This window comes from Podarcis gaigeae (genome assembly GCF_964106915.1).
Source record: "Podarcis gaigeae genome assembly, chromosome: 15".
Classification (NCBI taxonomy): Eukaryota; Metazoa; Chordata; class Lepidosauria; order Squamata; family Lacertidae; genus Podarcis; species Podarcis gaigeae.
The window spans coordinates 16,579,751-16,593,994 of record NC_139692.1 but is presented as its reverse complement, the minus strand read 5'-3'; the positions used below and the strand labels follow the sequence as shown (position 1 = coordinate 16,593,994).

The window sequence follows — 14,244 nt, the reverse complement described above, 5'->3', positions numbered from 1 at the left end:
TAGACCAGTGGTTCTCAACCTGTGGGTCCCCATATGTTGTTGGACTACAACTCCCATCATCCCTCAGCTCTGGCAGTTGTAGTCCAACAACATATGGGGACCCACAGGTTGGGAAATGCTGCACTAGACGTTGGCGTCTCAGCAAGTAGTATATGGCCTCTGAAAAGAGGGGCTTGACCTAGGGACAGTGCCTTGTAATCACTCCCAGATCTTGAGGAAAAGAGGCAGAGGCCAAGGAAGGCTAACTAGAGCATGTCTGCCTGGTCCTACCAGAAGCTTTGACACTGCACTGCCTTTAAGCAGCTACAATGCTGTGTACATCTCCGATTTCTCCCTTAAAATAAAGAACACTGTAGAGAAGGAGAAAGTTTGGATGAGAACAGCCGCAATCATCAAGGGGCTGCTGCAAACATTTTTAGCATAGGGGGAGTTAAGGGGGACAGGACTGCGGTATCAAATTTATGTTGGGTTGTGGGAAAAGGGAAGAGTGAGATTTTCTTGTAATACTGGGACTTGAGGGCCACCCAAGAAAGGGGATTGTCGGGAGATTCAATTCAGACAAAAGGAAGGATTTCTTCAAACAGGGCCTAGCTAAACTACGGCATTCATAGTATCATAAGGGGGGACCATCTAGTCCAACCCCCTGTGATGCGGGAATCTCAACTAAAGCATCCATGACAGATGGCCATCCAACCTCTGCTTAAAAACCTCCAAGGAAGGACAGCCCACCACCTCGCAAGGGTGTCCGTCCCACTCTTGAACGGCGCTTACTGTCAGAAAGTTCTTCCTGATTAAGTCCCACAAGTACCGACACGCCCAGTAATTTAAGACAGCTTTAAAAATGGGATTAGACTTAATTCCTGGAGGATGACAATGGGAGTATCATTAACTTCTAAAAGTCAGGCTTGATGGCACTTACAGTGGTACTTCGGGTTACATACTGTCAGGGGCTCAGGAGCAGAGGCGCAGGAGAGCGAAGGGGAAGAATCGGAGGGCAGCGTAGGGGAGTATGAAAGTGGCCCAAGAGATTCCATGAGCTTCTCCAGCGAATCAGAAGATTCCCAGAAGGGGGTCCGATGGCCAGGGCAAGGGGGGTCCCAGGGGGGACGCACCAGAAGCAAGGGGCCAGCGGGGACTCCCAAAGCAGCAGCGAGAGATCAGGGCCAGCTCCCCCACCAGAGCGTAGTGGGGGGGGAAGAGTCCCATGCATCAGGGCCAGCGTCTCCTCCAGCAGGGAGAGAAGATGAGTCAGGGCTGACCACGCCTCTGTTGGAGAGTGAGGGAACGGAGGGGAGGTCAGGCCCAGCTAGCCCCCCCGAAGGGGGAAGCAGTGACAGGAGCAGTGTAACGGTCAGGAGGAAGGTTGCCGGCTGGGCGCGGACGCCAAGTTCAAATGTACAGGCGCGCAGCACAGCAGAAAACCCGGATTGGGAACCAGGTCCTAAAGCCCGCCGGAGGGAGGGGGAAGACTAAGGGGACTCAGCGTCAGAAGAGTCCAGAAAGGGCAAGACCCCAGCGGGCAGGCGGACCCAGAGGAGGAGATTCAGACGGAGCTTCAGTGGTCTAGAGTCCAAGACGTAGAGCTGCGGGTTACAGACTCCACTAACCCAGAAATAGTACCTCGGGTTAAGAACTTTGCTTCAGGATGAGAACAGAAATCGCATGGTGGCGGCGCGGTGGCTGCAGCAGGAGGCCCCATTAGCTAAAGTGGTGCTTCAGGTTAAGAACAGTTTCAGGTTAAGAACGGACCTCCGGAACGAATTAAGTACTTAACCCGAGGTACCACTGTACTGGTATTGCCTCTGGCAGAAGCACTAGGCCTCAACGTAGCAGCCACTATCCTGCCTGAGACTGTGCCTTTGCCACTGTGAGACCTTTGCTCTGCCCAAGAAAGGCCGCTCAGAGGTTTCTGTGGAACTAGTGCCTGCCCTCGGTGCGATTCTGGCCAGCATCCCGCCAGGATTTGTTTAAACACAAGCAGACTTCGAAATGCTGGGCATGGCTATGGCAACCAAGAGGGGATAGAGCTTGGCTCTCAGGACAGGCCCCCCCTGCCCAGGGGACAGATGCAAACCTGCCACCCTTTAAGAACACTACATGATGCGCACTGTGGGTGAAGTTGGGGGGGGGGGTGCTGCTGTTACCTCCTGGTGGTCCCCTTTACATGGAGGAAAAGAAGCAAATGTTCAGGCTCTAGTTACATAAAAGGTTTTATTGTCCTTCTCCCCCCCCCCCAAACAGCAGCAACCTCAACAGCCCTGAGGCACAGAAGGAGAGCTGCTGTAGTTTTTTAAAGCAAGGTATAAAAGTGACCACCGAGGCAAAAAGAAAAGAAATCCACCTCTTCTGGCCGAGGGTAGGATGGGAAGAGGACTGGGCTGAGCTGGATCCCACCTTCGCCTGGCAGCGGGGAAGGTGTGGGGAGAGGTCTGCCTGCTCCCAGTACCCTCCCCTGAGCCTTGGACTAGGCCAAGCCAGGGAGAACAGGTGTCGGATGCTACTCTCTCCCCCAACAAGGCACATGGTGGTAGGTGAAGCCCACCCTCCCCTGCGGTTTATAGGGCAGCTGGCACAGGCCATGCCGCTAGTCCTCAGGAGGAAGAAAACTGGGCTAAGCGCCAGAAGGCACCTGTGTCTCCCCCAGCTGACGTCTGCTGCTACGTGGGCCCTGAGCACTTATTTACAGGAACTGAGCATGGGGCAGAGCTGGGCCTGCCCTCTGGGGTAGCATGAGATCTTTGGCACAGGTGGCCCCACAAGGCTGCCCTCCTGCAGTTGCGGCAGTGATGGAGGCCTGGCAGGGCCTTGTCAGTCCAAGCGAGGCCGACGGGTGTCTCTTCCTGCCTCCCTCGCAGAGGAAGAGGCAGCCAGGCCAGGGCTCACGGTGGCATCCTCTGGCCCTCCCCTCCGTCAGTTGAGGAACTGCGTGTAGCCCTCGGCTCCTGTCACGATGACATCCATCCAAATTCGCATGGCCTCGGCCGATGGGGCCACCATGTAGTAGAGGCGGTCGTGAGTCTTGACGCAGAAGGTGAGGGCAGGGTTGGGGCTCTGCCGAGAGAAGAGACAGGCTCACCTGGCTGTGCAAGCTGCCTCTAGCAAGAAGGTCTCTCCCCTTGGTTCCGTTAGCACTAAGGAAGTTGGAAAGAGACTCAGGGCAGCTAGAGGGAGTGTGTTAAGAAACCAGCTTGTGGATCGGAGAGGTGCCATATCTACCCCCTGACCAAAAACCACTGAACCCAGTTAAGAGTAAGCAGAGGCTGCCTTTCCACAAACACCCCCCATGTTGCCCCCCACCCCCCAATGCATGGTAGGGAGCGTCGAGACCAACCTCTCCACTGAAGGGGGCAGGGAGAAGGTCGGCTAGGTGCTGGAAGAGAACAGAAAAACAGGAGAGAATTAAAGGCACCTTAGGAGGAGGAGGAGCTGGGCTTGAAGGCTGGGTGCAGCCAGCAGGCATGGCTCAAGTTAGTAGCAGAAGCGCCCAAGGCCAGTTTGACTGCAGGATGAAACATGGTTGAGAGGAAGCTGGGCTGCGATTGCAGTCGGTGGCAGGGCCCTGTGAATGTTGCCCTCCAGCCTGCATCATTTTAGCTCAGATTTATTCTGCGTTCAGAGGACCCTTCACCAGGGAATACCAGCCAGTGTCCAGCCTGCACACTTTTCAATGCCATTCTGACAGCCAGGAGGGTTGTTGTTAATTATTATTATTTTGAGAAGTCATGGCACGTTGTTAAATCCTGTCTCTCGCTCCGCAAACAGGCACTGAGCTCAGGTCAAAATGCAGCCGAAACCCTCCAGTACAAGGAGGCCATGTTAGTTCAAATGCTCAAGGCAGTGCAGCATTTAGGGGGAGCCACCAGGCATGCCTATAAAAGAGGATGGTACCTACACTGGCCAGGCTGAGAGAGAAGAATCCCTTCTGGAGGAGGAGAAAGAGAGAGAAAGAGAGAGAAAGAAAGGGGCAGAGAGAGAAGGGAAGTAAGAGTCTAAGAGGGAAGGAGGCTTGGCTGTATGGCTGTGTTAAATCCAGCAACACCCTGACTACCGTCCAGCCCCCGCCCCCATGTGAAGTGGCTGCCCCCAGAAAGGGATCCTGTATCCCCTGCTTCGCTCACCTTGGCTGCGCTGCGCAAGTGATCGTAATAAACCTCCTCAATGGCCTGGAAGTAGATGAGGCCCTTGAGCTTCGTCTCGTGCTTGTCTGCATAGGATAGAGAAGAGGGAGTCAGCAGAGTGAGGCTAATTCTGGGCAGGAAAGAGAGGGCAGGGCTGTTACAAGAATTCTAAGGTCTCAGATATAGAATAGATGTTCATAAATGTACCAGGCAAACACACATACATAAGTATATAAACCACGTGTCTGAAATAGTACAGGAGAGCAATCCTGAAGCCATTTTGATTCTCTCAAATTGACCTAAAATATTTCTCTGCAAGGAGGAAGGAAATGGGAAAAGCTTTCCAATGGTCTTTGGACTGTAGGGGCTTACACCTCCCTGCAAATACAGTCTGGCAAGTTTCTGTTAAGCTGAGCAAACTATCAATATGTGTAAGAGTTTCAGCAACTAAAGTGTTTACCATCTCAAAGGAATGACCAGGCTACCCATAAATTCCATTCAAGGAAGCATTATCCTGGCAGACAGGAGGGAAGCAACACTCTCAAATTTCTGCTGGAGACCTCTGCCACCTGTGATGTATGTATGATGTTTTGGGGGGTGGTCTTGGGCTACAGGGTGGGCAATTTCAAAAGTCTTTATAGGGGCTTGCGTACCATTGTTCTGGGTCTCTCTTACTTCTTTGAAAGGAGGGGAGCGAACTCCATTGCAACAGAAAAATAAAGATCTGCCTTGCCTTCTATGGATCTTGCCTCCATCCATTAATCTCTGACTAATCATGGACTTAGAGGACTCAGTCCCTTGGGGAGTTGGGCAGCAAAAACCAAACCCCTTAATTTTTTAAAATAACAGGGCTTACCTGCGTAGTAGGAGAGAGTGCGCCGCAGGCGGTCAAAAACGAACCATCGCTTCTTCCAGGACTTGATTTTACCCCCCATCTTGACCAGGTAGCCTTTGCACATCTTCTCGGAGAGGATGACATGGCTGCAGGTGTCCACGCTGTGGCCAGATGATTCAATGTGCGAACGCAGGTCGAAGTCCTCTTTGCGGATAGGCAGGTAGCGGGTCAGAGGGCGGGCCTGTAGGGGGCAGAGGGCAGTTCCCACGTTGGACCCAGTGCAGCCTCCAGGGCTCCCAGCTCATGGGAGCCACACTGAAGGAGGAGCCAGAGTCAGGGGGGACCCCAACCAGCTGCAATCCCCAAGCCTGTTTAGTTGGAAGCCCCATAATGCCCTCATTTCACATATTTTGCTTTTGTGCCTGATGACTGAGCGGGTCAGATCGTGCATGAACCTCATTCCGCATCAGGCAGTGGCAACAGTTCGTTCAAAATGGCGGCACCCGGACTAGGCCAGGCTCACGGAGGGAAGGAAGGGCTCAGCAGGGCTGGCTATGAAGAATCCTGCCAGGCTCCCCTCTTAAATGCTGGTTGTCCTTTCAGACCCCCCAACCCCAGGAAGTTTCCCAAGGTCCAGTGGGAGAAGCCACATGGCATGATTTACTGGGCAGCGAAGCAGCAGCCTCCCTGCCACCTGTTCTGCCTCTCCTAACTAGGACCAGAAGAATAGGAGCTGTGCTCAGCCCCTTGCCCCCATCCCAGCCCATACCTGGGCAAACTGCTTTTCTCGCATCTTGACCTCCTTCTCAATGAGCTTCTGCCGCCGCGCCGTCTCATCCTGCAGACGCCGCTCCAGTTGCTCCCGCCTCCGCCGCTCGTCCTCCAGGGCCTGGCGCCGCAGCTCCATCTCTTGCTCCTGCAAGGGGCAACCCACATCAGCACCCTGCCCTGTGCCACCCTGGGATACCACCTGCCCATATGTATCCATACAGGGATGCAGAGAGTCAGACCCGTTGGACCATGTAGCTCAGGACTGCCTACACTGACTGGCAGCAGCTCTCCAGGGATTCAGGCAGGAGATCTTCCCCCAGCTATACCTGGAGATGCCAAGGATGCAATTGGGGACCTTTTGCTTGCAAAGCAGATCCTCTAGCACCAAGCTTTAGCCTTACCTAGTGAGCTACTTTCTTTTCGAGGTGTCTGCTGTAAGACTCCAGCGCTCATGGTTCAAAAGAAATGGATGGTGTTTAATGGGAACATAAGTCGCCTTATGAGATGACCGGTCCATTTAAGCTCAGTGCTGCCTACACTGACCAGCAGTGGCTCTCCAGGGATTCAGGCAGGGGACATTCCCAGCCCCACCTGGAGATGCCATCAAGCATTGAACCTGGGACCTTCTGCACTACCAACGAGCTACAGGCTCCCTTCCCTTCTTGACTCTGCACCAACATTTTCCCCAATCGGCCCATGTGATTGGCATCAGCCAGAGGGAAACAATCCCTCGCCTGCATGCCAAGAAAGGAGAGCTGATAAGAAACCCTGCCAAGGGGGAAGGAACATCTTTCGTTGGTGGAGACGAAACATCCATGTGAAATGCAGAAGGGGCTGCAGTGCCCAACCAAGGGGAGGGAGAGCACAAGAGACAAGGGGAGGTGGCTGGGATGTCTCAGCCCCCAGCTTCCCCCTCACCCGCGATTCCATCAGGCGCGACTTCTCCGCGTGGGCCTCCTTCAGCATCTTCTCCATCTCCTCGATCTTTCCTGCATCTGCCCCGCTGGCGCTGCAAGGCAAAGCCAAGCTGTCAGCGGCGAGCAATGCCAGTGGGCTTCTCTGCTACGGGGCAACACCCGGACTGGGCAGAGGCAACGCTCAAGAGCCATGCGAGAAATGGAGGAAATGGATGGATGGTGGTCGGAGGGAATACTCACTGCTTGCGGGGAGGGCCAGAGGGCAGTTCTCTTCCTGCCTCCCTGCAGGGAGCTCTGCCTTCAGACCCCAGGAGAAGCCGACAGAGACATTTGTGGGGCAGGGGAATGGGGAGAGGGGAGTAGTAGGGGCAGGGAAGGCAGCCAAGCCCAGGGTTGCCTTGTGATCCACAAGAGAGGAAGAGAGGGCAGCATCCTCCTCCTCCTTCCCTAAGCAGGGCAGGGGCTGAGCTGCTCTCCCGGGCCTCAGGGACGGCGGCTGTTGTCCCGCTGTACCTGGAGACGTTGTCCGGGGAGCAGGCGGAGTTGCCGCTTGTGGACAGGTTGGTGTCGAGGCTGTCGGAGCTCTCCAGGCTGAGGGTGTCGTAGGCACGCTCCCCGTCTTCGTTGGCGCGCAGGCCCAGGCCCCCCGGTGGGTGGTGATGGAGGATGGAGTGGTGGATGAGGGGGGAGTACGGAGAAGGGGGAAGGGGCTGCCCATGCAGGGCCTCCCACTGGGACTGAGCCTCGGCCGCCGCTTTCTGCTTCAGGTCGGCCAAGCGCCTCCGCTGCTCCTCAATCACCTGCTGGCCTGCAGAGATGCCCAGGACAAAAGCAGGCTGAGCGCCGGGGGCAGCAGCTCAGCTCCCTCGCACCAGTCCCTGAAGGCATTCCTACGCCAGGAAGACACCCACACACCCCAATCCGGGGCAGAGATGCCCAAACCACCACCCCCCTCGCCAACATCAGACCAGCAAGCAATGGAGCTGGCTGAGCTGCGGACATTCTCCTGCCCCCCACCCCTACCCAAACCACTCTCTCCCGCTCCCCAGCACCCACCCTTTTGCTGAAGGGCCAGTTGGCGCTTGCTCTCAATATCCTGCAGGGTGCTGGCCAGATTCCGAGGGAGGCTGCCGGTGCCGTTTTGTGGGGACAGGGAGCTCTGCGGGAGAGAAGCAGTTTGGAAGACAGACCTCTCAGTCCCACCTGCCCCTAGAGCAAGGTGCTATGCTGTCAGGCTTCAGAGGATCCAACCCCACACGGTAGGTTGCCAGGAGTGGATAAGACAAGGACGTTCTTACCAATGCTTTCTATTCAATATTCACAGAGAGGATTAGAAATTCTTTGAGTAATGGTGTTGCTCTGAGTGAAACCCCACCCCCTCTGTCTCTCCCATTATGCATCATCCCCACGGCGGCTGAGCTGTGCCTTCTGCCTCTGAGCTCTCTGCTCTCCTACTTTCAATGCCCACCGGGTTCTGGGCAAGGGGGGTCTGGAATACTTTCTAAATACACTGAGTCTCCCAGCTGTCTCTCCCCTGGTGCTTCTTCTTCCTCCTCCTCCTCCTCTTCTCCCATTATTTTCCAGCTTCCAGCTTCCAGCTGCCTCTGAACTGTGATCTCCCTCAAATCCCTGTTGCAATTCTGAACTGTCTCCCTCTTCTCTGGAAGGGTCAGGCTGGGGAGGCGGTTTCCATCATTCCTCATCTGCCCAGTCCCTGATAAATGCTCACTGACTGAGGAAGGAGTGCTGTGCTCCATTGATACCAGTTCCTCAGCTCCATCAGTCACATTGGCCAGATCTTGGGGGGGGGCAGTTGCTTGGGGGGGGAGGATGAGAGACAGGAGGGTTTTCTGGAGATACCAGGCCCAGCTTGGGGTGCAAGTGGAATGAGGGACCTCAGGGGATGCAAGAGGGAGAAGGGCCTGAGTAAGGGGCTTAGGGGCAAATAAATAATAATAATAACAATAATAATAACAATAATTTATTTATACCCCGCCCATCTGGCTGGGTTTCCCCAGCCACTCTGGGCGGCTTCCAACAGAACACTAAAATACAATAACCTATTAAACATTAAAAGCTTCCCTAAACAGGGCTGCTGGCGAGGCTCCCCCCACCCCTCACCCGCTGCCCCACTATACCTTGGGCGAGGGGCTGCGTCCCAGAGTGGCCATGTTAAGCTGTGAGGAGGAGCTGCCTCCTTTGGGCCAAGCCAAGCTGCTGGAGCCACCGTCCATCTTGGAGCGATAGACCTGCAGGAGGGAAAGAGGTTTGGCAAAGAGAGCGTTGCTTGTGCCCACGTGGGACGTGAGGGGGGGCCTCCAAGGGGCACAGCAGCACCTCATCCGGGGACGGTTCGTTACCTGTCGCGGGTCTGGAGACGAGTGAGCTTTAGCAGGCAGAGGAGGAGGAGGAGGGGAGGAGGAGGAGGAGAGACAAGCAGCAGGGGGGTCTGCTTCAGCCTCAAAGCCAGCTGGGAGGTCCTGGGCGAAAAGTGGCAGCCGCACTGCGCTCTCTGCCCACCACGGCTCTCTCTGAGGGTGACGGGCAGAGGGTGGTGGCGAAGAAGGGCAAGAGAGAGAGGAAGGAGATAGCGTGAAAGACTCGGACGGGCAGCTGGCCGAAAAGCAACAGCACACAGGCCAGACAGATGTTAGGCACCAGCCCCTGCAAAGATGTTTGGGTCTGGCTCTCCTGCACCTTATTATTCTAAAGGAGAACTCACTGAGCAGCAGGATATACCGTATTTTTCGCTCCATAAGACGCTCCTAGTTTTTAGAGGGGGAATACAAAGGGAAAAAAGTTTTTAAAGGGAGCGCTGAGCAGAGCCTGTATGCATCCCAGGCTCTGCTCAGCACTCCCTTTCACGAGCCACATGGAGCATGTGTGTGGAGCTTGCAGGATTTTCCCCAGGAGGGAGAAGCCCCCAAGAGCCACACACACACTCCACGCGGCTCGTGAAAGGGAGTGCGGCTCCTGGGGGCTTTTCTGGGAGGTGGGGGAAGGGACTGAGGGGCTGCCTTCTGTCCCTTCCCCCACCTCCCACAAAAGCCAGCAAGAGCTGTGCGCTCTTTAAAGGGTGTGCGGCTCTTGCGGGCTTTTCTATGAGGTGGGAGAAGGACAGCTCGTCAGTGACAGTGACAGCGCAGAGTGTGTGTGCGGCTCTTGGGGGCTTTTCCTGCCTGCATTCGCTCCATAAAGCGCACACACATTTCCCCTTACATTTTAGGAGGGAAAAAGTGCGTCTTATGGAGCGAAAAATATGGTACGTATTCTAAATAAATACAACTCAAGGCCAAAAGAATCCTCCCTCTCTCTCCCACTGCCCCCAACAGACAGACAGACGGACAGACAGACAGACAAACACACACACACACAGCTATAACTCAAGGCCCCCTGCTCCTCCACCCCTGCCCCAGTGCCTTGCCACAGTGTGCAGGGCAGCCCGCCTACCCCAAAGGAAGCGATGGAGGGAGGGAGAAGGTAGCAAGGGGGTGGGGGTTGCCGCAGAAGCACAAACCTGGGGGCAGCTGGAGGAGCAGAGCCGCGCCGCCGGCAGGGCAGAAGCAGCGGAGTCTGCTGCAGGGGGGCTGGGGGAGTGGGCAAGCCCTACAGCCGACCTGACGCTGCCCAGAATCACTGCCAGCTGGTCAGTTGTCACGTACTGGGCAGGAAGGAAAAGGCAAAGAGTGAGAGGCAGGCTGCAAGCAGTCCGGGAGTGCACAAAGCTGGTGGAGAATGCGGGGGGGGGGGGAGGCTGAGGGGGAGGTGTGTGGGGAGAACACCAGCCTCCCCCACAGCAGTCTTTTTGTGGAGGAGGCTATGCTAGGGACCCCCCCCCAAAGAGTGGGCTGGGCTAGAGTAGGCTCCTTGTTGGGAGCTAGCATAGAATATGGACGTGCCCCCTTTCCCACCTGCCCCTAGACTGCCCCTTGGCTGCATGTACTGTTGCACCAGCCCCAGCAATGGGACCGGAAAGGCAGGTACCTCATAGGACAGTGGGGGCGCAGGTGAGGGGACGGCAGGTGCGGCGCTAGCATCTGGCCCACAGCCGCAAAATGGGAAAACGTCAGAAAGTCTCACGTACTCCTAGAAGCAGCCAGGCAGAGAGGAGGAGGAGGAGGAGGAGGAGAAGAATCAGAGAGGGATTGGGGCACTGAGCCAAGGGAGCAATGTCACACACACACACACACACACACACACACACACAAGCATGACAACCTGGGAAGGGCCTAACCTGCCTGTGGCCTGTGGCCCACAGCCATGCCAGGTGGCATCTACCTGCAAGAGCTAACCAGAGTAGAGCGCCCTGCCCAAGTGAGGCCATATTGTGAGTGCCTCTGCCGAACCCAGGAACACTGGTGCCCACTGCTCAATGCAGAGTGGTGTTCTTGGGAGCCATGGGGAGGAGACATCACACTGGCAAAGAGCAGGGAAAGTCAGCAGGCAGGAGTGTTTGTTTGCATGTGGGTCGGAGGGAAGAAGTGATGCATTCCAGAGTCAAGTCTGGGCTGAAACACCTGCCCACAGATCTAAAGCACGCTGCAAAGTTCAGCCATGGATGGGCACAGCCAAGCAGAGAGGAGATGTTGCAGCGCATGCAACAAGCAGGGAAGCAGCTCAGAGGCAGGCAGACAGGCATGCAGACAGGCAGCCACATAGCATTACCTCTGTCCTCCCTGGGTAGAGCTGGGTGGAGGAAGCAGTAGCTGCACAGAAGGGGCTTGCAGAATCAGCCGCCTCCCCCAGCTCAGAGAAAGGAAGCGTCTCCTGCGAGGATGGGAACAGCGGTGAGGTGGCTGCAAGAACAGCAGGACGCACGGAAAGAGGGGGGGCACGAGAGGAAGGTGGTGGGGTCTGTCCGTGGCAGCCGAACTACAGGAGAACCCTGAAAATGTCAGCTCAGGTTGTGGGGGGAGGGCAGGGGGGAGGAAGGAAAGAGAACACGCACAGCCGTCCCGCCCTTCCCCTCTTCCTTTTTCCTTTCTTCTTCTGTGATGGAACTCCTATTTGGGGACTTCCCTGGCTTTTCTGGCCCATGTAGGACCAGCCTGGACTGTTGGCCTTGGTGAAGACTTGAGGTTTTCATCCCCCCAAAAAGTTTTTGATTGAGTTCCTACTGAAATGAGGCTGCATTTTAATGTTGTATTTTAATCTTGTTTTTAAGTTGTAATTCAATCGATTGTTTTATACGGGTGTTGGCCGCCCTGAGCCTGGTCTTGGCTGGGGAGGGTGGGGTATAAATAAAATTTAATAATAACAGTAACAGTAACAACAATAACAACAACAAAAAGGAACCCTCAGGCTGTTTGGGCATTTTCAGGCCTTCATCTGCTTCCTACCCCACTAAGTGCTCTTGTGCCTCATTGCCAGTACGAGAGGCCCCCGCCCTCAAGCTTCCCCAGAAGGGAAAAAGAAAACAAGTCAGAGAAAGGAGGTTACTGCTGGGAGTCTGAAATCACACAGGCAATATAGAAAATGGTTGCAGGAATATTGTCGCCTGAAGAAAAACGGACAGGGAACATGTCTTTCAGGGGAGCCCCAGCAGCGCCCCCCCCCCAATGTGAACATTTTAAAGAGAAATAACCCCTGCAATATCTTATACAGGTGGTAATTATGCAACACCTGAAAGAACAAGACAGAGCCACAGAATTAAAGTGCAGGAGAGCGGCCCAGACGAGTGGTTTTCTAAATATTTTGGGCGGAACTGCTCAATGTCTTCTGGGAAGTTTCTGTTAAATGCACAAGGTGTACACTCCTTTAACTCCAGAAGGCTCTTAAAAATATGTTTTTGGGTGTGAGGAATTCAAATCTGCTATTATTTTCGTGACTGGACAACATTTAGCTTGGCAAATCCAAGTTTGATGAAGAAGCACATGAACTGCTTTCATAAAACCAAAGAATTTTATCTTCTGAAAATGACAGGTAGTGCTTAATAATAATAATAATAATAATAATAATAATAATAACTGCAAGTACTTGGCAATCATTTTTAATGATTTCTATGTGATTTTACGCACATTTTACTAACCAAGCAAAACTAAACGAAATATGTTTCGAGTTCCCAATACAACATTTTAGCACCCTTCATTTTTGGAATTTGAAGGTTGAAAAATTCAGCACGCCCTAGACTGGATGAGTCCTTTTTTAAATGGTTCTGGGAAATCTCGATAATGGGAGATAATAATAACTAACTATTTTGGACTATGGGAGGTTGGCTGGAGCAGCAGCTCTGGGCATGAGGTCCTAGCACACGAAGCTTCCCTGGGCAGGGTTTGCCTCTTCACCTCCCTCTCAGCCTCCTCCTAAGGGTAAGGAGAGACTGCCATCGAACTCTGCGCTGTTAGCAGGGTAAGGTGGGAGAAAGGCAGAAACAAGCAGCGCTGCTGAGGCAAGGGCTCACTTCCCCCTGCAAGTTCAGGAGGCTGCAAAAGTCTGCACCCTTGGGGCTTTGCTGAAGCCCCCCCCCCCCCGAACCTGGGCACCCACAGAGGTCCTTTTACCTCTCGCAGAGCTGTAGAGGCCTTGGGGAAGCCGGAGCCACCAGTCAGCACCCGGTACCGTCTCTCTAGCGCAAGGAGGGTCTCCTTCTCCTACCACAGGGAAGGAAACGGGAGAAGCTTGTTGGGGTGCTTCCAGCCATACAACCCAGCCTCCAGCTGCCTCTCCCCTATGGCACAGTGCCAAGGGGAGAGCCATGCCCTGCCCCATGTCAATAGGTCAGGTCCCACCTAACCTTACCCCTATGGGGGAATAGTTCTGGCAGGACAGAAGCCCCACTCCAGGTGGCCCCCTGCCCTGCCTGCAATGCCTCGCCCAGCTCTGTCAGATGCCCTCCTTGCCAGGTGATACCTTCTGCAGCATCTGCAAGGTGGTGGCTTTCTCCTTGCCCAGCCGGTCAGCCTCCTGAGCAGCCTGCAGCCTGATCTGGTTGGCTTGACTCTCCAGCGCTGCCAGGCGTTCCTGCAGAGACATGGAAAGAGCCGGGTTGGGGGCTGAACAAGTGCCACATGGCCCGGCTCAAAGGGCTTCCTTCTCCGCTCTCGCCCACCCACCTTCCTCCGTGCCACGCTGCGGTGGCTCTCGGCTTTGCTGTGCAGGAGCTGCTGGCTGAGCATCTCGCGTTCCTCCTCCAGGCGGCTCTCCTTCTCCAGGTGCTGGAACTCCAGGTCCTCAAACAGCTTCGTCTCCGTCTCCAGGGCCTCCGCTTCCTGCAGCAGGGACACAGCGGCTCAGCGGGGACTCAGGGAAGGTGGCTGGCTTGGGCAGGGGGGAGGAATATTGGTCCATCTAGCTCAGCAAGGATTCCCAGGGGTTTTTGCTCCTGGAGATTCTGCTGGGGATTGGACCTAGGACCTTCTATGTGCATCTGGTCCAAGCCTTCCAGGGGGTCATTGGGCAGGTGGGACAAGGGTCCAAAGGCTGCAGAGCCAGCAGAGGCAACCTGAAGGACAGGGCTGCTCTGGCTCTCCTCTGCAAGCAAACCCTTGCAAAAAAACTACAACAAAATGGCGGAAGGCGAGCTCCTTTTTAATCAAAAGGACACGTAACCAGCAAAACGGTTCAAGGAGGAAAGTAGTCTGAGGGGCATTCAAGAGCTGGCGGC

General features: G+C 55.0%; 1 protein-coding gene across 28 annotated transcripts in view; it reads right to left on the bottom strand.

Moving 5' to 3' along the window:
- Positions 1-2,197: 2,197 nt before the first annotated feature.
- PHLDB1 (pleckstrin homology like domain family B member 1) overlaps positions 2,198-14,244 on the bottom strand; it is a 42,359-nt gene continuing 30,312 nt past the window's right edge. For 6 of the 28 annotated variants that reach the window (XM_083713392.1, XM_083713416.1, XM_083713403.1 and 3 more), the window contains 17 exons: positions 13,694-13,849; positions 13,491-13,601; positions 13,142-13,231; positions 11,307-11,408; positions 10,626-10,727; positions 10,159-10,302; positions 9,002-9,172; positions 8,780-8,890; positions 7,698-7,800; positions 7,155-7,449; positions 6,643-6,733; positions 5,723-5,869; positions 4,975-5,194; positions 4,119-4,204; positions 3,893-3,922; positions 3,332-3,370; positions 2,198-3,051 (listed from right to left, as the gene is read on the bottom strand). In XM_083713392.1, the coding sequence (XP_083569518.1) occupies positions 2,911-3,051; positions 3,332-3,370; positions 3,893-3,922; positions 4,119-4,204; positions 4,975-5,194; positions 5,723-5,869; positions 6,643-6,733; positions 7,155-7,449; positions 7,698-7,800; positions 8,780-8,890; positions 9,002-9,172; positions 10,159-10,302; positions 10,626-10,727; positions 11,307-11,408; positions 13,142-13,231; positions 13,491-13,601; positions 13,694-13,849 (2,139 nt within the window). In that variant the 3' untranslated portion in view covers positions 2,198-2,910. The remainder of the gene's footprint in view (positions 3,052-3,331; positions 3,371-3,892; positions 3,923-4,118; positions 4,205-4,974; positions 5,195-5,722; positions 5,870-6,642; positions 6,734-7,154; positions 7,450-7,697; positions 7,801-8,779; positions 8,891-9,001; positions 9,173-10,158; positions 10,303-10,625; positions 10,728-11,306; positions 11,409-13,141; positions 13,232-13,490; positions 13,602-13,693; positions 13,850-14,244) is intronic. The other 22 variants (XM_083713418.1, XM_083713395.1, XM_083713402.1 and 19 more) reach the window with 10 other exon arrangements.